Raw genomic sequence first — 24,317 nt, forward strand, 5'->3', positions numbered from 1 at the left:
GAAGCATGAATCGATTCAGTTGCGTGACTACGTTATGGAAACATTCCAGAACGAAAGTCCATCAATGCGTCCGCCCGATCCTTATCACCCCTGAGGTGCGCCTTATCCTTTAGCTCACTATATATTTTGTGATAATTTTCGTCGCAACACCAAAGCTTCCTGATAGTAATCACCACAGGAACCGAGCCAAAAACCTTTTCAGAGGCAATGAAAAAGGAACATTGGAGAAAGGCAATGCAGCAAGAGATCCAAGCATTGGAGGATAATGGAACGTGGACATTAGAAACATTGTCACCGAATAAGAAATCACTCAGATATAGATAATTATATAAGATCAAGTACAACTCTGACGGCACAATCGCGCGATATAAAGCTCGATTGGTCATTTTCAGAAATAAACAGGAGGAAGGAATTGATTACAATGAAACGTTTGCTCCAGTTGCTAAGGTAGTAACCGTTTGGACCTTCCTCGCAGTTGCGGCTGCGCGAAATTAGGAGTTTCATCAGACGGATGTTCATAATGCCTTCTTGCACGGTGACCTTATAGAGGAAGTTTATATGAAATTGCCACCAGGATTTCGTATTCCTGGTCCGGGCCAAGTATGTCGACTCCGAAAATCCTTGTATGGTTTGAAACATGCCCCATGGTGCTGGTTTGCGAAAGTGTCAAGTGCTTTAATGAAATAATGGTTCAAACAGTCGTACTCAGACTACTCTTTCTTCACGATATAACGAGGAGGTATGCAACTTAACGTCTTAGTCTATGTGGATAACTTGATTATCTCCGGAAACGACCATAGTGCCATTGAACAATTCAAATACTACCTACGTGCATGTTTTCACATGAAGGATTTGAGCCCTCTGAAGTACTTTCTAGGAGTTGAAGTTGCACGTGGACCAACTGGGTTATTTCTCTGTCAACAGAAATATGCCTTGGATATAATCTCTGAATCCGGTTTACTGGGAGCTAAACCAGTCAGCACTTCTATGGAATAGAATCATGGTTTGGCACTGGCCAAAGGACCCTTATTGGGGGATCCGGAATCGTACCGATGTCTGGTCGGTAGACTAATATACCTGAGTTGTCGTATTGCATGAATGTTCTATCTCAATTCATGTAGCAACCAAAGGAAGCGCACTGGAACGCGACTCTCTAGGTGGTGCGCTACTTGAAGAAGAACTCAGGACAAGGCATTGTGATGAGAAGAGATTGTGATCTCCAGTTGTACAGATGGTGTGATTCGGACTGGGCTGGATGTCCGTTGACTCGAGAATCACTTATTGGTTGGTTTATCTCCCTGGGGAATTCACTCGTATCATGAAAAAATAAGAAGCAGCACATTGTCTCTCGCTTGTCAGCAGAGGCGGAATATCGATCAATTGAAATGACGGTCTTTGAGTTGAAATGGCTAAAGGGAATTTTGCATAGTTTGGGAGTTGAACATAAATCTCCGGTGAAAATGTACTGTGATAGTCAAGCGGCACTATATTGTGAGAAATTCGGTGTTTCATGAACAGACTAAACACATTGAAGTCAACTGTCACTATGTCCGAGACGCTCTGCAATCCGGAATCATACTTCCCAGTCATGTGTCTACCAGTGAACAATTGGCCGATGTGTTTACAAAGGCTTTAGACAAATCGCAGCGTCAGTATTTACTTGGAAAGTTGGGCATCGAGACCCTCATGCTCCAACTTGAAAGGGGGTATTGAGACCAAATATGACCTGACCAGTTTGTCCGGTCACGTCGGTGTGTCGATAAAAACCCAAAGTCAGTAGGAACCCTATCCTAGTATAATTGTAATAGTTATTTATGGTGAATTTGTAATTATGGTAAAACAGGATGTTTAGTTCTTTTAGAATAGGTTACCTTATTAGACTAAGGAAAAGAGGACCTTACTTGTATATAAGGAGGTCATTATGATGAATGAAAGGCAGAAAGAATTCTCCCATTATTCTTGTCTCTCTAAATTCTCGTCCCTGTCTCGATTTTAACAGAATGGAATGTTTATGGGGTATTCACTGGTGGTTTACGGTGTTGAAGGAGTGAAATAATCGATTTTGTTTTGGTAAAGAGGATGTATTATGAATGTGTAGAGGGGTAAATTCTATTAGTATAAAGTGAAACTCCAGCATAATGTAATGAAAGTTTTACTAGTAAAAAGTTTAAGGGCAACTTACATAAATAACTACCTTTTAATGCTTGCTTTCAGTCGGTAGCTACCTTTTTGCTATTGACAATTCGTAGCTACATAAGGCATTTTCGTTGTATTTGATGTATTTCAGTGTATTTAAATACACTGTTCAGTTGTATCCAACCTTATCTGATGTCACATGTATTTGACTGTATTTGAAAGTATTCGAGTTGCCGTAAAGTTGAATGTATTCACCGTATTTGAATGTACTTCAATAAAATTTCAAACACACTATGTACATTCAAAATACATATGAAGCCAAATACATTCAGATACAAGACAAGAAGCAAAAATACATTCAAATACAAGATAAGAAGCCAAATACATATGGGATACAAGACATATGAGCCAAATACATATGAGATACATATGACGAAATACACTCAGATACACTTATATATGAGATACAAAGGAGAAGAAGCCATGGATTCTGGCTAGATGAAATACAATCAACCAAATACATTAAACTTATATATACACTAAAAAAAATGATGAAAATACACTCAGATTATGAAATACAAGAAGGAGAAGAAGCCATTTATTCCAGTCAAATCTTCAGTCAAATATAAAAAAAAATACACTCAAAAAATGACTAGTGTAATTAAAAAGGAAGAATACAATCAAAACCGGTCGGATCTCCGACGAAATACTAAGTACCACTTTATTTACACTTGAAAAAATGAAAATACATTCAAATCCTTTTTAAAATACACCGTATTTATTAAAACAAAATACACTGTATTCATATGCAGATTTGCAGCGAAATTCAAACAACATTGTATTTACACTAAAGAAAACGATCGGATATCCGGCGAAATACAAAATACATTGTGTATACAACTCCGTATTTCAGTTTTATACAACTCCGGCGGCACTCGTCCTTCCAGATCTGAGTTCAATTTGATCTCAAAAATCATTCACTCCGGCGAAATACCCTAAATACACACCGTATTTCAGTTTTATACAACTCTAGCAGCACTCTTCCTTTCAGATCTGAGTTCAATTTGATCTCAAATTGCATCAATTGGACACATGATGCTTCGTAAAATTTCGATTGTCTTATTCGATCTTATAGCTAAAGCATTTGGCTTTACCTTTTCGATTGTGGCAGAGGAAGGGTCCTTCTTTTTTCATGAGACTATCTGGTCGAAATTGAGTAGATAAAGTAAGAAAATAAGTTATCTATCCTTGTCAAAGTATGAGAACGTTGTGATAAAATTCTGCGCTAGTCCTAAATTTTTTTTCACGACAACAGGCTTCACTCACTACGGCGAACGGCTACGTGTATGACATAAGCAATGGCGGCGGGATGTGGTGTGGTGGTTGCTTGTGGTTCGCGGCTCCAGTTTCTCATTGGAGGAGAGCTCCAGTAGTCGTGTGAAGGAGAGGAAGAGGAGAGAGGTGTTGTTGGGTTAGTGAATGGTTCGTCACCAGAGCTCCGACAATGGGACGGCGGCGGTTGGGTTAGTGAATAGGAATGAGAGAGAAAGCTTTTTAGGGTTTGGAGAAGATGTGTAGTGAGGCAGAATAAAGAGAGGTCTATGTATTTTTGTATAGCTACCAATGGTAATTTACCAAATTAATATAGCTACTAAATATAAATAAATCAAAAGGTAGTTTTTATCAATAACTACCTCTTAGAGGTAGCTACACCAAGTAATTTTTCTAAAGTTTAAACTTCAGTAAATTATGCTTGTGTTTCAGATTTCAAACTCCTATATTTTATGCTCGACTTTTACATATAGAAGCTTCTGAGCTCCAACATCTTGTGCTAGAGTTTTCGTGTTTTAAATTAAAAAAAAATCTTATTAAAAAGTGTCTATTTTTTAATTAAATTTAAATTAGTAGTTGTTTTTCAATTATACGTCTAAAAAAACTAAGTATTTGTGAATTTTACCCCATTTTTTACTGGATCCGTTTGAAATTTATTATTTAAAATATCTAATGGAGAAAAAGACTTCGACACATCCATTTTTTTTTTTTTCAAATAGAAAGCATTAACCATTTTTGTTGTTTCAGTAGTTGCAAAGGTGGGTATTTTTCTTTTTTCTTTTTTCCTTGTCTTTTTTATTTTTTGGTTTTAGTACTTTTTCAATCAAATAATCGTAACCACGCACTTTATTAGTTAATTTATTTTTAAATAAAAGAAACGGGAGTGGAATTCGGCTTTATCGGATACAAAAATAGGTGTCACTTTAAGCATTGTGCCTATCAAATATTATCAGCAGCCCAACTTTTTCTTTCCGCCAAACCCAAAAGTAATTGTCCTCCAATGTGCCTATTTACCTGGCTTCACATTGGATTACTCTTGATTAAATAATTCTGCACGGTTTGCTCTTCAAATAGGCTGGTCTTTAATTTTTGGCCTTCAAAATCGGAAGCAGGGTATAAGTTCTTTAAGGAGCTGGGGAATAACTTGTGGGATATTAAAATGCGAAATATAAACTTATGAGTTATGCCCCGCAAAAAATTATTTGCCTTGAGAAGAAAAAATTAAAGACCAGCACAACAGCGACATAAGTGCAAATGACCCCTGTGGATCGACACCAATACATAATTACAGTTACCTCGAAGGGATCCTTCCTACATGATATCTGCTTGACAATTTTGTTGATATAGTTATAAACTTTTCTTGTAGCTGACTAAAAGTCTAGATATAATTACTTGATCCTCCTTCCACTTCATTGCGAGCCTGCAAGTAGAAAAGAACACGTCTTCTTAAAAATTTGGTTTGGCTGGAAATAAGAGTGCAGAGTAAAGGGTAGTCTTATATCATGGTTTGGCACTGATACCCTTGTTTTGTGCTGATCTTTAATTTTTATCCCTCGTAACAAACAACTTTTTTTAGGGGCATAAATTTATATTTTCGCATCAAGATGACAAGTTATAACCCGTGCCCTTAAAGAACTAAAGACCAGCCCATTTGAAGGACAAAATTAAAGAGCAAACCTATTTGAAGGCCAATTCGTGCAATTTCTGTGACATCCTAAATGGAGGTAACATGTGAAAGTAGTTTTACAATTGCTTTCACTATGTGAAAGTAGAATTTCATTTAAAACCAGGATACAAAACTCTCATCGACAAACCAATGATCCTTGTTTACATAATAATAATAATATCAATAAAAGGGACCTATCATATCCAAAACCAGAAGAAGAGAAAAGTAGAATTACATGTCAAATGAGGCATTAGCTTTTGATGCTGCCAAAGAATCTAGAAAGCGGCAAAGGACCCTCAGCTTCTTCATCATCGCTTGTAGACTGCTTAGACCTCGACCTCGACTGGTGCTTCTTATCTTTCTTCCTTCTCTTAGACTTAGATCTTGATTTTCTGGATTCTCTACCACCTTCATCATCGTCAGAGCTTGAAGATTCAGATGATGAGCTAGAAGAGCTGGAATCCGAATATCTCCTTGAATGCTGAATCAGTTTAGGTAATATATACGTGTCATTCAAATGTAGTACTCAATCACACAAGTCCATTCTGAAGATCTTCAAATATGAACTGACAGTCCACAGAAACAACTTATAAATTCTTAACACAAAACGTACAAGTAATTATGCAAAAAGTGAACAAAAGTCTACAAACTAAAAGCACAGTAGTAGACGTTTGCCTTACCTACTGTAACTTTGTGGAATAAAACATTCCGTTTAATTTCTTGTACTAATACCCCTACAAGAGTTTTAGACTAAGAAACTTTCCACCTCAAGTACCCTATGCATAATATTTACTTTTTTTCTTTGTAATTCTTCAAGGTCATTATTTGTGAGGATATGAAAAATGGAAAATACATCTGCCATTTCCTTCAATTAGATGCATATTGGAAACATAGGTATCTGCCTCACACAACTTTCAAGAAAGGAAAAATAAACACTCAAAATTCCAAAGCTTTAGTTCTTACCCAAGGTCCTCCCTAATTCTACTCATCTACTTGTATATATAGTCTTTTCGACACGTTCCTCCTGGTCGTAAAGGTATCTTAAAGCAAAATGAGTTTTCAGATGAAAGAAACAATGGGCAGTTGTATCAGTTACATGCAGATCAAGTAATGAATAGTTGCATGAGGGGGATGTTGTGCGGAGGGCGAAACGGAGATGAGTAAGATGGTGGATGAAAGGGAAGAGTTGGGGCAAAACAGGGAAATAAGAAAATGCTTGACAGGAGGGAGAAGAAAGGAGTTTAGAGTTTACAAAGATAAGTTAGGACGAAGATTCTTGGGTCCAGTAAGTTCTTGGGGATGTCGTTTGAGGAAACAGTGATAGAACTTATCTGACATAGAGCAGCAAGGTGAGAAGCAGGTAATGGAGTATGGAGACGGTGAAAATAAAAGTAAAGGAATCAAAAAAAATTGGAATCGTCATCAATTACGAAACACATGTGAGATGTGTGGGAGGGGGTGGAATGAAGAGGGGGGGTACAGAACGTGTTGGTTATGGAGAGTTAAATAAGAATCATGGGATGTTGAAGGAAAGGGGATGAATGACTGGGATTAAGATAGTGGGATGTACTCTTAGTGTGTTTTTTAATTAAGCAAAACGGAGAAATACCAAAATCTTTTGAAGTGTGGGGAATTCGAAGGTGGAAGCGAGCAGGAGATCCATAGGTTGTTGGCAGAGATTTGACAAATTTCTTATCTAGACAGAGTGGGAGGAGACATTTCCAGAAGCCATCCATATTCCTCTTCACCCCACTCACATTAAATCATATAACCAGCTTGGTAGATAGTAGGATGGAAGAGGTTGAAAACATTTTCAGATTTGAAAATATGAGCTAGAAGAAGGCACACAACATTTTTTTTGATAAGGTAGTCGAAGGCACGCAACTAAGGGCAACTAGTGGGGAAACTGGTGGAGGAGGACACTGACACTTCTCTTTGGCAGGGAGTTGAATCTATTAAAAATGACTGAAGATGGAAAAATAGTGTGTTTCGGACGGTAGAAATAAAGCTGAGGATCTAATGAACGAACTGTGAGAGTTAGAAATGAAAGAGGGTAAGATGGATTTAAACAAGCAGGAGAAACTGACGAGGTGAAAAGGGTAGTTAGAAAATATGACAATTGGCCAAGTGATCAAAATTAACGGTGTTGTGGCCAAAAGAGGGTGACTATGTCTGCCACGGTTAACTTTCCATTGATTAACTAAAGCTAACAAGAGAAGAAATTTTATGAACATAATTGAGGTGGAGAAACAAAGTATGAGGAAAAAGAGGAATAAGAGAGCTATTGAGGGTTTCCATATACAACTGTTGCATAAAGAAATGGAGATGAGCCCAAATTTGGAAATAAAGTTAACCAACGTGTGTTGAAATAAGAGTGTGGCCCGGAGAAAATTCTCGGAGGAGGAAGTATCGAGGGATTAGTAGCCTATGTTGCTCGGACCCTTCACGTTTGCTGCCGCACCCGTGTCCGACACGACACCGACACCGGATTCGTGTCGGATCTGGTCAAACGACATTGGATACTTTGACCAAATCCATGGACCAATCTGAGAAAATATTTGAGGCCAAATTGAAAGAAACAGAGAGCTCTTGAAGAGTGGACACTTATTGTATCTAGAAGAGTATCAAGTTAATTAAAAATTAATATTTAATTATAAATGAAACATAACTATAAAAAATTATTTTTGTTTTTTTATTTCTAGGCATAGATTTAGTTATTTCTCTTATAATTTTGAATTATTTTAGCCGAATCCCCGCACCCGTATCCGCACCTGGATCCGTACCCCCGAATCTTAAAATTTAGCTTATGCCGAATCCGACCTCTAGATCTGTACCCGTATCCGACACTCGACACCGAGTCTGAGCAACATAGTTAGTAGCTATGCAGAGGACAAAGGGCAAAGTACCAGGTCCTGACAGTTTCACTAGCTCTTATATCAATGTTGAACCTAACTAAAGAAGACATCATGAGTGCAATAAGGCATTTCCATTCTACAAGAGAATTTGAAAAGAGCACTAACTCTTCTTTAATTGCAATTATTGGACAGGGCAAAATATCTAGGATTTCAGAGCTATAAATCTAGTGGGAAGCACGTACAAGATAAATTAAAGGTGCTTTCCTTAAACTTAAAGGTCTTCGACAGCACCATATCAACGACAGATATACTTACACAGAAGGAAAGAAGATACTAGATGCTTTTTTTTATTGTAAATGCGCTAGTGAACTCACGAACCAAAAAGAGAAGGCAGAGCTTTGCAAGTTGAATTTAGAAAAGGCATATGGCCGTGCCAAAATCGAGTTTCTTGGCTGCGTAATGCAAAAGTTGGCTTCGGGGACAAATGAAGATCGTGCATTCAATTTTGCATATCCATGGTCAAGTTCTCAGCTTAGGTCAACTGAAATCCCACAGATTTCTTCAGAAGTTCGAGGTTTATGAGAAGGAGGTCCTTTATCCTCTATGTCGGTCATATTAGTGATAGGAGCTCTTATCATGATCAGTGTTGTCAAAGGCACGCTTAAGCCCTGAAGCGAGGCTCAAAACATGTTGAGCGCTTCGCCTTGCTTTATTTGCGCTTCAGTGTCATCACCAAGGTTCTAAGACACTTTTCCTTGCCAATGAGCCTCTCTTGAAGAAGTGACACTAGATAATTGATATTTCAGTTTATCGTAATGTTTGTACAATTTCTTTGTCCATATATTTGTTATTCATGCTTATTATTATTAGTCTTGGACTAAACATATATTTTTTCACCATTGCGCCTTTTTTCATTAAAGCTCACACTTTATTCGCACTTTGCGCTTGAAGCCCCAGCTAACCTTAGAGCTTTTTTGCGCTTTTCGCTTTTGATAACACTGATCATGATGATGAATAAAGTGGTAATTGAAAGTTTCACAGCCAGGGAAAGGCAGGACAGTAAACAAATCTCTCATTAGAGATAAACCTTAAGAATTGTGAGATCATAACAGTGAAAGAGGTGAACATCGAAACTTTGGCAAACGTTCTCAAGTGTACAATGGATCCCTTCTGACTACTTATTTGGTTTATTCATTGGAGAGTGCAAGACACAAGAAGAGAGCGGCATGGAATGCAGTGATGGAGAAAGTGGAAAAGAGGTTAACGGAATGGTATAAGAGAAACATACCGAAAGGGAAGAGAGACACTGATTAAGTACACTTTGTCCAGCATTTTGACCTATTACGTATTTAACGTACCGATGAACATAGCAGGAAGCTTCTTATGGGGCTCAAAAGGGTAAATAAAAGAGTTTAATTTGGCCATTGAAATTAGTTACTGCTCCTATGAAGGTGAAGGGTTCAAGGGATAAAAAGACTTGAGGATATTCAATTGCATCTTACTAAGCAAATGGATGTGAAGATACAGCATGTAGGATCAAGCATCTTGGAGAAAGCTTATTGTCAACAAATATGAAACACAGGAGGGTGGAGGACTGATCACACTTCTGTAAGGGCACCACAGTTAGTTTCTGGAGTGAAGGATCATATGCTGATAAACTTCTATCTGAACTTTCCAACTATCTTTAGACAACAACAGTAGTAGCAAGAAGAAAGCATCAGTGGCCCAGATTAGCAAGGAACAAGGAGATATATTACTATAGAATTGTAATGTTAGAAGAAAACATGCAGGACTAGAAAATGGAACGAATACCAGTTGGAATACTTGGTCATCCATAATATAACCAATATATGTGGTACAACTTATACATTGTATCATGTTTATCAAATATAAAAATAAGTTAGAACAACATCCTGATTCTCTATCCCTTTTTCCTTTTCTTTTTTTCTTTCGGGAAATTTACACAAAGACCTTTTTTAAAACTTTATTAAATTACCACCCCTTCGGGAAAATTACATTTGGTAACACATTCATAACATTCCATACAGCTTTTTTAAAACAAATTACTTTTTTATAAGAAAGATAGAAAACAATAACAACCAATACCTAATCGCCCAACTTCTTTGCATTCTTTCTAGCGGGAGCGGGTCCTTACTTTTGCTCGAAGCACTCCTCTTCGTTGTTATCTCGCAGAGCAAGAAGTGGTAGTCAAGTTCATATGCTTCTTGCATTTAATTCACTAGGCGAGATCCAACGTTTTACCCATGAATCCTTTACTTACTATAGTTCTTCTTGAAAGTTTGTTGTAATTTCCAAGTTCCCCTATTGTATACTACTTGTTAAATATAAACCTAAATCAATGATATACTGGTATACTAAATAGTATACTATTTATTACTAAATATAAACCTAAATCAACGGTATACTCCTATATTAAGTAGTATATTATTTGTTAAATATAAACCTAAATCAAAGGTATAGTGGTATAAGAATTAGCTCCAAGAACTAGAAGGATTGAAATCTAAAGTTAATTAAAGAGATTTGAGAAAGATAGTAGAAGATTGCTGTCCCTCATAGTGGTGTTTAAACTTATCTTCTGTTTGGCTTTTCGAAGGCTGTTGTGGTGGTATGGAAAGGTTCATAATTTTGGCTAACTCAAATTTGGAGTTGGTAGGTGCTGTATATAGGTTCCGCTATTTGAGACTTCCTCCTTTTTGCTTCCTTGTACAAGGAAGGCACTTTGTTCCTTTTAAGTACAATTTTTTAGTTTACATTCATGATTCAACACGGGAAAACGGTATATAGACTATTTGACAATTGCTAAGCTATTTTTCATGGAAATTCATTTAGGTCACCTGCTATTGGGTGTTCAATATTTAACAGAAACACCAATTAAAATTAGGACATCTTGATGATTGATAGCCAAAAGATTTAATAAGTTCAAATTTTCCTCAACCAATTACATGTTCAGACGCTTATTGAAGTAACATATGATACTCTCAACTACAGAATCCATTCTTGTTAAAAGGTCGGTGGAGCAATATAGGGAGAGGAAGAAGGACCTCCACATGATGTTCATCGACCTAGAAAAGGTGTATGACAAAGCCCCAAAGGAGGTTCTATGAAGATTCTTGGAGGCCTGACGCAAGCCGAGCTCCATCAAGAACTCGCACACAAAGCCGAGCTAAGGAGTTCATGGTCATTTCATCAAGTCATTACTTTGGATGCTTGGAGGGTGCATGGAACCATAATTCATGAAGCATTATCATGAAGATGAGTCTTTGAAGATCATGGAAGGTCAACATAGGACGACCTTCAAGATATGGGAGATAGCTTGGTGGAAGAGGATATTACTTCAAGATATGGCAGATAGCTTGGTGGAAGAGGCTATTTGTGCAAAGAGACTATTTCTTAAATATGTTTCCATTATCTTTTGAAGACTAAGAAGACCCTTATTTCATTAAGGATATTTTTGTGATAAGACTTAGTCTTTAGTCTTAGCCTAGCTTAGTATAAATACTACCTTATGTCATTTTAGTTTTTAGTTTTTGATGAATTGTGAATATTGTTGTTATATCTAGAGAGAGAAACTTATGAGAGACTTATGGAAAGCTCTTGTTGAATCTTGTTTTTTTCCAAAGGATTAGTTGCTTGGGAACTAATGAACGAACTGTGAGAGTTAGAAATGAATGAGGGTAAGATGGATTTAAACAAGCAAGAGAAACTGACGAGGTGAAAAGGGTAGTTAGAAAATATGACAATTGGCCAAGAGATCAAAATTAACGGTGTTGTGGCCAAAAGAGGGTGACTATGTCTGCCACGGTTAACTTTCCATTGATTAACTAAAGCTAACAAGAGAAGAAATTTTATGAACATAATTGAGGTGGAGAAACAAAGTATGAGGAAAAAGAGGAATAAGAGAGCTATTGAGGGTTTCCATATACAACGGTTGCATAAAGAAATGGAGATGAACCCAAATTTGGAAATAAAGTTAAGCAACGTGTGTTGAAATAAGAGTGTGGCCCGGAGAAAATTCTCGGAGGAGGAAGTATCGAGGGATTAGTAGCTATGCAGAGGACAAAGGGCAAAGTACCAGGTCCTGACAGTTTCACTAGCTCTTATATCAATGTTGAACCTAACTAAAGAAGACATCATGAGTGCAATAAGGCATTTCCATTCTACAAGAGAATTTGAAAAGAGCACTATCTCTTCTTTAATTGCAATTATTGGACAGGGCAAAATATCTAGGATTTCAGAGCTATAAATCTAGTGGGAAGCACGTACAAGATAAATTAAAGGTTCTTTCTTAAACTTAAAGGTCTTCGACAGCACCATGTCAACGACAGATATACTTACACACTTACACAGGAGGAAAGAAGATACTAGATGCTTTTTTTATTGTAAATGCGCTAGTGAACTCAAGAACCAAAAATAGAAGGCAGAGCTTTGCAAGTTGAATTTAGAAAAGGCATATGGCCGTGCCAAAATCAAGTTTCTTGGCTGCGTAATGCAAAAGTTGGCTTCGGGGACAAATGAAGATCGTGCATTCAATTTTGCATATCCATGGTCAAGTTCTCAGCTTAGGTCAACTGAACTCCCACAGATTTCTTCAGAAGTTCGAGGTTTATGAGAAGGAGGTCCTTTATCCTCTATGTCGGTCATATTAGTGATGGGAGCTCTTATCATGATCAGTGTTGTCAAAGGCGCGTTTAAGCCCTGAAGCGAGGCTCAAAACATGTTGAGCGCTTCGCCTCGCTTTATTTGCGCTTAAGTGTCATCACCAAGGTTCTAAGACACTTTTCCTTGCCAATGAGCCTCTCTTGAAGAAGTGACACTAGATAATTGATATTTCAGTTTATCATAATGTTTGTACAATTTCTTTGTCCATATATTTGTTATTCATGCTTATTATTATTAGTCTTGACTAAACATATATTTTTTCACCATTGCGCCTTTTTTCATTAAAGCTCACACTTTATTCGCACTTTGCGCTTGAAGCCCCAGCTAACCTTAGAGCTTTTTTGCGCTTTTCGCTTTTGATAACACTGATCATGATGATGAATAAAGTGGTAATTGAAAGTTTCACAGCCAGGGAAAGGCAGGACAGTAAACAAATCTCTCATTAGAGATAAACCTTAAGAATTGTGAGATCATAACAGTGAAAGAGGTGAACATCAAAACTTTGGCAAACGTTCTCAAGTGTACAATGGATCCCTTCTGACTACTTATTTGGTTTATTCATTGAGTGCAAGACACAAGAAGAGAGCGGCATGGAATGCAGTGATGGAGAAAGTGGAAAAGAGGTTAACGGAATGGTATAAGAGAAACATACCGAAAGGGAAGAGAGACTGATTAAGTACACTTTGTCCAGCATTTTGACCTTTTACGTATTTAACGTACCGATGAACATAGCAGGAAGCTTCTTATGGGGCTCAAAAGGGTAAATAAAAGAGTTTAATTTGGCCATTGAAATTAGTTACTGCTCCTATGAAGGTGAAGGGTTCAAGGGATAAAAAGACTTGAGGATATTCAATTGCATCTTACTAAGCAAATGGATGTGAAGATACAGCATGTAGGATCAAGCATCTTGGAGAAAGCTTATTTGTCAACAAATATGACACACAGGAGGGTGGAGGACTGATCACACTTCTGTAAGGGCACCACAGTTAGTTTCTGGAGTGAAGGATCACATGGTGATAAACTTCTATATGAACTTTCCAACTATCTTTAGACAACAACAGTAGCAAGAAGAAAGCATCAGTGGCCCAGATTGGCAAGGAACAAGGAGATATATTACTACAGAATTGTAATGTTAGACGAAAACATGCAGGACTAGAAAATGGAACGAATACCAGTTGGAATTCTTGGTCATCCATAATATAACCAATATATGTTGTAAAACTTATACATTGTATCATGTTTATCAAATATAAAAATAATTTAGAACAACATCCTGATTCTCTATCCCTTTTTCCTTTTCTTTTTTTTTCTTTCAGGAAATTTACCCCGAAGACCTTTTTTAAAACTTTATAAAATTACCACCCCTTCTGGAAAATTACATTTGGTAACACATTCATAACATTCCATACAGCTTTTTTAAAACAAATTACTTTTTTATAAGAAAGATAGAAAACAATAACAACCAATACCTAATCGCCCAACTTCTTTGCATTCTTTCTAGCGGAGCGGGTCTTTACTTTTGCTCATAAGCACTCCTCTTCGTTGTTATCTCGCAGAGCAAGAAGTGGTAGTCAAGTTCATATGCTTCTTGCATTTAATTCACTAGGCGAGATCCAACGTTTTACCCATGAATCCTTTACTTACTATAGTTCTTCTTGAAAGTTTGTTGTAATTTCCAAGTTCCCCTATTGTATACTACTTGTTAAATATAAACCTAAATCAATGATATACTGGTATACTAAATAGTATACTATTTATTACTAAATATAAACCTAAATCAACGGTATACTCCTATATTAAGTAGTATATTATTTGTTAAATATAAACCTAAATCAAAGGTATAGTGGTATAAGAATTAGCTCCAAGAACTAGAAGGATTGAAATCTAAAGTTAATTAAAGAGATTTGAGAAAGATAGTAGAAGATTGCTGTCCCTCATAGTGGTGTTTAAACTTATCTTCTGTTTGGCTTTTCAAGGCTGTTGTGGTGGTATGGAAAGGTTCATAATTTTGGTTAACTCAAATTTGGAGTTGGTAGGTGCTGTATATAGGTTCCGCTATTTGAGACTTCCCTCCTTTTTGCTTCCCTTGTACAAGGAAGGCACTTTGTTCCTTTTAAGTACAATTTTTTAGTTTACATTCATGATTCAACACGGGAAAGAGGTACATAGACTATTTGACAATTGCTAAGCTATTTTTCATGGAAATTCATTTAGGTCACCTGCTATTGGGTGTTCAACATTTAACAGAAACACCAATTAAAATTAGGACATCTTGATAATTGATAGCCAAAAGATTTAATAAGTTCAAAATTTCCTCAACCAATTACATGTTCAGACGCTTATTGAAGTAACATATGATACTCTCAATTGTTATCAAAAAAGACTAGCATGTGTCCATTTTTATCTCATCAACTCAAATATAAGTTACCTTATTTTGCTTATTTTATTCTTCTCAGGTTGTTAATGTTTTTGATATTTCTTCCAAAATCATCTAATAATTACCTTGTCTTACTTATTATCACATCCTTTCTTACAACATGTTTTGTTACTACAACATAGTCGGTACCCTTAAGACGTGAGAAATAACAATCAAGAATCAGGAACTATTCATTTTTTCAGGTGATTTGAAATCCCAAACCCCCTCCTTAGGGCCAAGTAGCCCAAAGTTTTGCTTTCCCACTTCCCCTATGTTGACACAAACTCCCAACATTTTGGTTGGAAGAAGAGGGATTAACTGCGACAATTACTCTTTTTTTTTTACCGTGGTGTCCAAGCCAGCTTTCGCGCACCTCAACTAATTCCACTGGACACCCACCACCTCCCACCAGCAACAGGCCCCAGATGCTGTCCAGCAAGGCTACGACAATCACTTAGTGTTTTTGTCTCTACTGGCATTTGAACCTAAGAGCTCATGGATCTCAACCCACATCATTGACCACTAGGTGACACCCTTGGGTGTAAAATTAGTCTCTCTTATCAAATGGGACCAATTCAACATTCAATACTTCGAAATTTCATCATGCCATATATAGGTATTGTAAGCATTTTTACCAATTACAATCCACTAGTAAACATGAAGGGGCGTTGGAGCAACGATAAAGTTGTCTCCGTGTGACTGAAAGGTCATGGGTTCGAGCGGTGGAAGCTGTCACTAATGCTTGCATTAGGGTAGGTTGTCTACATCACACCCCTTAGGGTGCGGCCCTTCCTCGGACCCTGCTAACGTGGGATGCTTTGTGCACCGGGTTGCCCCTTTTAGTACAACATACCCAGTGAAATCCCACAAAGTGGGGGTATGGGGAGGGTAAAGTGTACGCAGACCTTACCCCTACCTTTTTTTTTTTTTTTTGAAATTGGTAACATTGGTATCGATAGCACTAGGGCAGTGCTGAAGCCATATTTACAGAGGAGAAGTCCCCGCAGCCAACAAAAATCCTAAACAACAGTTACAATTGCCCTATAAAATCTATTAAGGAAACCTCCTCCTCTAAATAGCATTCTTTACACCAAAAGTGAAACAAAAGTAGACACTTCATCTAAATATCCTGCACATGATTACCCCTATCATCAAAAACCCTAGAGTTTCTCTCTTTCCAAATTGTCCACCAAATACAAGCAGGAACCAATCTCCACCATTTCTTCTGTCTAACTGAAACTCTCAAACTGTTCCAGCTCTTAAGCAGATCAACAGTGTTTGCAGGCACACACCATTTGATCCCCACAATATTGAGAAAGAGCTGCCACAGCTGAATAGTGAAAAAACAATGAAGAAACAGATGGCTATTTGTTTCTGTGTAAGATTCACAAAACAAACATCTGAAGCATACCTCGAACCCCCTTCTTCTCAACCTTTCTCGAGTCAAAACTGCCTACCTAGCCACCAGCCAGGTGAAACATAGAACCTTTGTAGGAGCATTAGTCTTCCAAATAAACTTCCATGGCCAGTCGACTATTTGATGAGCATAGTTGCTGATTGTTAAGTAGGCAGGTTTGACTGTGAAGGCCCCATCTTTGCTTGGATTCCAGAGCAGCTTATCCTCTGCTTCTGATAACCCCTGGAAGACTTCCAAGGTCTTAAAAAACTCCATACTCTTTCAATTTCCCAATCATTCAGATCCCTCCTAAATGTAATGTTCCATCCTTGCAATCCCTTAGCTGTAGATAAATAATCATTTGGAGAGGTAGAGATACTGAGCAAATCAGGAAAAAGATCTTTCAAACTTCCATGCCCGAGCCAATTGTCCGCCCGAAACAAAGTCTTTCTTCCATTACCAACCTGAATCTTTGAGTTCTTTAAAAGTGTGTCCCAATGAGATCTGATGGACCTCCACACCCCTACTCCATAAGGACTAGTAACAATATCTATGCACCGCATCCCTACCTGGCCGTACTTGTCTTGGATTAACCTTCTCCGTAAGCTATTCTCCTCCACATTATACCTCCAGAGCCACTTCATCAATAAACTTGCATTTAAATCCCTAATTCCCAAACCCCCCTTTGATTTGGAGGTGATTAAGGACTTCCATTCGACCAAATGCATAGCTTGTTTGTCCTTATTTCCTTGCCAAATGAAGTTTCTTAAAGCATCGATTCTATCCCTTACCTGGGAACAGAAACATCACATAAGTGGGTAATGCATCCATCACACTATTTACCAATAAAACTCTACCACCCAAAGACAAGTACTGACTTGTCCAGGAAGCCAATCTCTTCTCACATCTTTCAATAACTTCATTCCATATTTCCCTGGCCTTGTTTTTAGAACCCAAGGAAAGGCCCAAATAGACCTTACCCCAACCTTGGGCTGCCCGTTTTAGTAAACGTGCTAATATTGGCTATTCTTATAACATGCACACAGCTCAGGTTAACATGATAATAGGTAGACTCAAGAATCCTTTATATCTCATTAATAAGTTTGATCAAGGATTCATTCTACAGCAAGCGAAAGCAATGAGGAAAGAAGACAAACTTTTATCTCACCTAAAACTAAAATTCTTACTCTAGGCGTGTTGCTGTTTTCAGTTACATAAACTATTTTTCTATTAGAATAACTACAGAATAAGTTCTAATCCAAAAAATAGCATTTGGTTTCATTATTTATGCATGCAAATTATATGGTATCATCAAAGCGATTCAGGTTAGCTAGAAAGTTGCAACTTCAGAATAGCAAAACCAACATAACTCAAAACTCTTTAAACATTGACTTTTATTTCATGGTATAAAAAGACAACCATGCATAACCTAAAGAAGACCGTCGTGAACTTTTTCACTTTCACGAGCAAAGAAAAGGAGAGTCTAGATTGAACAAAATCTTCACCTTTCTCTTTTTGCTTCTATGTTTCTTTGTATCTTTGTCCTTCTCCTTCTTATCTGCAAGAATGCATTTCACCATTAAGAAGAACTGATTTAAGTCAACTAGAATTGGCACACACTAACGATATAAAATAACTAAAAGAACTAGAAGAATTGACTTCGTTCAGCAATTTCAGAACATTTTACCCTTTTTGCGACTGTGTTTACTGCTGGAATGATTTCTTCCCTGAGAGAGCTTGCTGGCCCTTTCAGCATCTAGCTGAGCCCTGTATTCCCTCATCATTTTATCTTTATCTGCTTCTAGCTCTCCTTTTCTCATTTCTTCTTCCTAAAAGAGTATCATTAGTATTATGCTTCTCCAAAATAAGACACAAAGTGGCAAAAAGAAACTTCAATATCAGGAAAATCAATAGTAACAGGCAACAGTATGATCTAAGTGGATCCACACAAGAACCTATTTTAATTTTTAATCGATAGTCCAAAATTAGTGTCCCTCAACGATAAAGGAGCTTCACATATGCAATTATTGGAGAAAAAATAAGACATTCACAAAATGCATTTCTCCAACAACAGGTCGCTAGTAACAGCTCAAAAATAGCATCCGAGGTTTTCGTCAAGTGGTCAATGTAGTGGGTGCAAATCCTGGAGACCGAGGTTCAAATCCTAGCAGAAAAAGAACTAGGTGGTTTTTTCCCATATGCCTAAGCTTTGGCCCAGAGTTACGCGGTACACGTGTTGGTGGGAGATAGCAACTACACCTAGTGGAATAGTCGAGGTGCCCACAAACTTTCACTAATACGACCATCATTTACAAGAGTTATGCAATTACTTGCTAGTTGTACTAAACCACCTAGGCCATCTAGACACATTCTGCATCTCAGAGTTGTTCCACTGTATGCAGGGCTAGTGGTGTTTGCGAAGATATCAAGCATTATTATACCATAACCAAGCATACTTTTCCTATCAAGCATTAGTATACCATAACCAAGCATACTTTTCCTATCATTCTTCAAGGTTCACTTCTTAAGTGTTGTCATTCTACCTTCACATATCTCTACAAACATTTAAGCCAATCACAATGGTGCTTATGAAACAAATTCAACCATGTTATCTTACATAACTGTTATTCGATGTAACAACTACATCGACCAACATTTTTCTTTTATTTTTTTGTTTAGCTTCAGAAAGCAACAAACTGATCAAGCATGAAGCCATGCGGTCCAAGTAAGCGAAACCAGGGAAACGCAAACCAAGATTATGCACAAGCTCCCTCCTATGACTGGTTGAGTATGTTACCTTCTGTTTCTTTTTGAACTCTTCCCATGTAACTGTATGAGAAGTTTTGAGGCTTGCCAAACGAGCAGCATGCCACTCTGGTGTATGAAAAGAACCATCCACCTGCGACAGTCCTCATTAGACGAAGCACAACAAACAAGGAAAAATAAAATTCTCCACTACTCCAATGTAGTAAATACAAAAAGTTAGCTCTACTATATCAACTTCAAGAGAGTTGAAGAAAAACATAAGTACCACAAACACAAACTACAACAGTTAGAGTTAACACTACTCAGAATTAATTATACTTTAATTGTCTTTTACAGTCAAAGACTTCCACTTACATTTTTCACATAAAGTTTGTTTGGTGTGGTTGTTTCTACACATATCCAATGTTTGGTTATCTTGAACAAGGGAAGATGCTTTCTCTGAAGAAAAATTATTTTTGAACAAAAATGGAGAAAATGTTCTCCGCACTAATTGGCAGAAGTCATTTTCCTATACAAATATCCCAACTCTTACTCCAATCAACACTAAGACATTGTTGTAAAAGACTATCCTTATACCTTATCCTACAAATCGTATGCTTAACATATGTCACCTACTTCTAAACCAACCAAACACTGGAAATAGAAAATGATTTACCACCAAAAACATCTCCTATGAGAACATTATCTGCCACACCAAACCAACCTGAAGCAGTTAATTTTACACAGTCATAGCCTGTGTGGCCAAGCTTTTGGGAGGCCAAAAGTGCCAAAAAAAAAAAAATCAAAAAGTGCTTATTTTAAAAAGGTGAGTTGTTTGGCCAAGTTTTTGGGAGAACATAAGTGACTAGCAGAAGAAGTTTTTCAGAAACTCAAAAAAAACAAGTTTTTCCCCAAAAGCACTTTTTTGAGAAAATACCCTCAGAAACACTTTTTAAAAACTTGGTCAAACACTAATTACAGCTCAAAAGTGCTTTTTTTATTTAATTGGCCAAACATAAAGGGTTTCTCACCAAAAGTACATTCTAAAAAAAGATTTTGCTGATTATGTTACCAGTTTCAAAAAAAAAAAGATTTTGCAGATTTTAAAAGCTTGGCAAAACAGGTCAACACCAAGTACACATTTGAACAACAAAGATAAAATAAAATCTTGAAAATCTCATAAGGCAAAACCATAGACAAAAGCAGAGCTAAAATTACTAAATGAAACACAAGTATTAAGAAAATAAAAGAGCAAACACTCATTCCCAGATGGACAAATAACTTGCAGTTTTACAATGAAATAAAAGTTGAAAAAAAGAATGAAGTTTAAGTGAAATAGAAGGAGTAATTAAAAGAATAGTGTGAAAAGGGACGAACCATTCCATCATCAACATCATCAGGTCCACCTGAGCTTGAACCCAACCTTGCTCTCTGCATAGCTTTGTATGCTTGATTCTTTCCCATTCTCTTTAAAATCAATATCCCAGTTTACTAAAAGCAATTTCAAAGAGAGAAATAATATATATATTCTTTATAGATGAAAAAGGGGGTGGAAGACACTTTGGGGGATATCAAACACGGAGAGGAGACGATAATATTCTTTCTTTTCCAGGAGGAAGGAAACAACACAAGATTTTGGGAATTTGGATTCGGATACATTTTAATTTGCCTACGGATATCGGTTCATGGCTACGGTGTTTTTGGGCTTTTCCTGGCCCATATGCTTAAGGGTGTGTTTTTGGTGGAACGAAAAATAAGAAATTGCTCTAGGGGACTCGTATTTATGAGAATTAGGAGCACTAATCATATTTTATAGATACTTTTAAATTATTACCCAAATTAACCATACTTTTCATTTTGTAACGATTTAAGTCAATCACTATATTTTTAGTTCAGTCTTCAATTTTGGTAAAACTTATCCTTTCAATCTTTCTAATTTTCTCTCCCTTCAATTTGTTAGTCTTTCTATATCTCTTTCAAATTGTACTAATGACCCCACCCAATACTAATGGAATTTTATACATGTAATGCTTGATTGTTTGAGATTCGCATCACCTAAACTGCTGATGTTCTTTGTGTTTGAAGTTGCAAGAAGAATTTTGTGAATTGTCAAATTAATTGTTGTTGAAGATTTATTTGATTTTGTCGTTCGAAGTTGAGAGGCGTGCTTCAATACTTGATTTGAGCAAACCACAAAACTCCATTGATAAACATTTTTTGAGCTTAAAACTTGGATTTTCATAGTTGAATTTTAAATTGTTTCTGATCGGGTGTTATTTCAAAAGATATAATACATTGTAGGGAGCTTATATCTCTACTTTGGGGTGATTTGGTGGTAATTAAAGGTATTTTGGGATTTTCTTTTTTAGTGGCAGTTGCTGGTGCATGTCATGTGTATGTCTATGTATCCCTACTATTGTATATTTTTGTATATGACATGCGTATATCTTGTATATATTATATGTATGTCATGTGCATCAGTTTTATATAAATGACATACATGCAGGGGCGAATTCAGGATTTCAAGAGAATGGGTTCACCATTACAGGCTGCTTAGAAATTTTAAAAATAAATAAAGACGTAAAAATGCATTTAGTCAGGTTCAATCCCACAACCTATAGGAATTAAACCTAGCAATTAACCAGTGCTTCATCGAGATTTGTTTGACTATGTGTTCCTTCAGTTAATATTAGATATATTTTAAGGATTATATACATAATATACTGAGTTTAGTTGGTTAATGTGTTCACGTGACCCATTTTTTAATCATAAATTTGCCCCTGCATACATGTGACATGCATATGATACATAAGTGACATACATGCAATATACAAGTGATATGCATATGACATACAACATTGCTTGACGTTTATAGGTCTGAATTTTGAATCCAAATCACCTCCAAACTTTATCAAATTTTGAATAAAGACTCTTCGAGTTGTTTCCAATAAATTTTAACCACATCCACTCAAAAACAACTACTAAAATTTTAGATTCGAATTGAAGCTTTAAATGGGTATTTACTAGTGGTTCTTCAAATATTTCTTCACCTATTCATTAAATTAGAGAGAAAAAGTAAAGGAAGACATTGGATGTGTATTTGTAAAATATGAGAGACAGTAAATGGATAAAGATGAGGAGGAATAGAGTGTGTGATTAGTGGAGGAGGAATAGAGTGTGTGATTAGTGGCATCAAGATCTCTAAAATACTCAATTTTGTTGGAGGTTTTATATGTTATGCGAATATTTTGAAAGTAGAACAGTATCGTGAGTTATTTTAAATATGAATTTTATTTCGTGCAAATCTCTGTAAATCTCCCTTCATTTTTATCCACTTTTTTGCATATGTTGCAAAACTAAGCATGTCTGAGTTTACGGGCAAGGCAAATGACATATATGCCCTTTATAATGGAAGTCGGCATTATAACATCTCAACCTTTTATTTTGAGCATTTGCATCTCATTCGTTGATTTAAAACTTCACGTAGATCCATATAATGCAAAAAAAAAAAAATCCTGGTGTGTCACAATTGTGGAATTAGCCACCACAATTGCTGATTGGCCATCATAATTGTTGGTCTCTAGCTACATTTGCTAGGCTGCAATAACACAATTTTGGATGACCTAAGCTACAAATTGAAGGGGTATTAGACATGGAACCGACTTGTAACTTTGAGGTAACGTCTACACTAAACCTTAGTGTATACACGTTTTATGCTAGATTTGGATGTTTAAATCACGGAATTCAAATCCAGAAATTGGGGATTTCAAGTTTAAGCACTAGAAACACCAAATTGGGATTTTAGCATCGAATTTAAGTCAGATTAGAAATCTAATTATAGATTTGGATGCTCAACTACAGAAGCCATTCATCTTGTTAAAAGGTCGGTGGAGCAATATAGGGAGAGGAAGAAGGCCCTCCACATGATGTCCATCGACCTAGAAAAGGTGTATGAAAAAGCCCCAAAGAAGGTTCTATGAAGATTCTTGGAGGCCTGACGCAAGCCGAGCTCCATCAAGAACTCGCACACAAAGCCGAGCTAAGGAGTTAATGGTCTTTTCATCAAGTCATTACTTTGGATGCTTGGAGGGTGCATGGAACCATAATTCACGAAGCATTATCATGAAGATGGAGTCTTTGAAGATCATGGAAGGTCAACATAGGACGACCTTCAAGACATGGGAGATAGCTTAGTGGAAGAGGATATTACTTCAAGATATGGCAGATAGCTTGGTGGAAGAGGCTATTTGTGCAAAGAGACTATTTCTTAAATATGTTTCCATTATCTTTTGAAGACTAAGAAGACCCTTATTTCATTAAGGATATTTTTGTAATAAGACTTGGTCTTTAGTCTTAGCCTAGCTTAGTATAAATACTACCTTATGTCATTTTAGTTTTTAGTTTTTGATGAATTGTGAATATTGTTGTTATATCTAGAGAGAGAAACTTATGAGAGACTTATGGAAAGCTCTTGTTGAATCTTTTTTTTTCCAAAGGATTAGTTGCTTGGGAATACAATTCCCTTGAGGTCATCCTAAGAGAATTGGTGTTAGAATGTATGCTAAGTTGGAGGTCTATATATTATAGAGCTTTAGTTGCTAACTAGTGTCTTTCTTTGTGTCATTCTATTTATCCTTTACTTTTCTTGTTGATTTTCTTTATTTTCCGCATCCGTTATTGTATCATTTGGCAGAGCTAGTTTAGGTGTGTTCCAACAAATCTAGTCTTGGGTTTGTTACTACGAAAAAAAAATTAAAAAAAAAAAAGTCAAATATTATCGTTCCCTAGTGTTATTAGGGTCAAAATCCAAAGTTCCAACTTATTTGAGTCATTTTGGGGTCATCCACCATTAATGGAGCTTGAAGGTTGAAGAACTTGAAAGTGGGTCTTGTAGAAGAAGGAGAAATTGGAGCTTGAAACCTATTGGGCTTTGCTCTCCTTGCTAAGGGAAGCCTAAATTCGAAATTTGGGAGAATTTGGAGTTGATTGGATATTTGAAAGTTCTTGGTGTTATTGAGCATCTTCAAATCCACATAGAGAAGAAGACACCAAAAAGAAGGGTTTGACCCAAAAGTTTTTCACCAAAGTTGA

General features: G+C 36.7%; 1 protein-coding gene across 6 annotated transcripts; it reads right to left on the reverse strand.

Moving 5' to 3' along the window:
• Window positions 1-3,444: 3,444 nt before the first annotated feature.
• LOC132044787 (uncharacterized) lies at window positions 3,445-20,973 on the reverse strand. Of its 6 annotated transcripts, XR_009412275.1 has the most exons (7): window positions 20,604-20,921; window positions 19,279-19,380; window positions 18,169-18,310; window positions 17,987-18,039; window positions 5,370-5,615; window positions 4,824-4,888; window positions 3,445-4,790 (listed from the first exon to the last, which is right to left on the reverse strand). XR_009412275.1 is itself a non-coding variant. In XM_059435307.1 (6 exons), exons 1-5 carry the CDS (start codon window positions 20,688-20,690, stop codon window positions 5,385-5,387), a joined length of 615 nt encoding a protein of 204 aa, XP_059291290.1. In that variant the 5' UTR covers window positions 20,691-20,921; the 3' UTR covers window positions 3,445-4,888; window positions 5,370-5,384. The 6 variants fall into 6 exon arrangements, 5 of the variants coding, with proteins under 5 accessions (XP_059291290.1, XP_059291287.1, XP_059291289.1 ...); XM_059435307.1 differs by having other exon boundaries at window positions 3,445-4,888; XM_059435304.1 differs by lacking the exons at window positions 3,445-4,790; window positions 4,824-4,888; window positions 5,370-5,615 and adding an exon at window positions 13,645-17,272 and having other exon boundaries at window positions 18,169-18,303; window positions 19,279-19,355; window positions 20,604-20,973.
• Window positions 20,974-24,317: the final 3,344 nt, after the last annotated feature.

Source organism: Lycium ferocissimum, unplaced genomic scaffold (assembly GCF_029784015.1).
Source record: "Lycium ferocissimum isolate CSIRO_LF1 unplaced genomic scaffold, AGI_CSIRO_Lferr_CH_V1 ctg5233, whole genome shotgun sequence".
Lineage (NCBI taxonomy): Eukaryota > Viridiplantae > Streptophyta > Magnoliopsida > Solanales > Solanaceae > Lycium > Lycium ferocissimum.

Coding starts and splice junctions, on each gene's coding strand:
- LOC132044787 (XM_059435303.1), bottom strand. CDS start 20,690: ATGGGAAAGAATCAAGCATACAAAGCTATGCAGAGAGCAAGGTTGGGT. Junction 18,040..18,168: donor TAAACACAGTCGCAAAAAGG/GTAAAATGTTCT, acceptor GCATTCTTGCAG/ATAAGAAGGAGAAGGACAAA. Junction 17,273..17,986: donor ATAGAAGCAAAAAGAGAAAG/GTGAAGATTTTG, acceptor TTCTGTTCCCAG/GTAAGGGATAGAATCGATGC.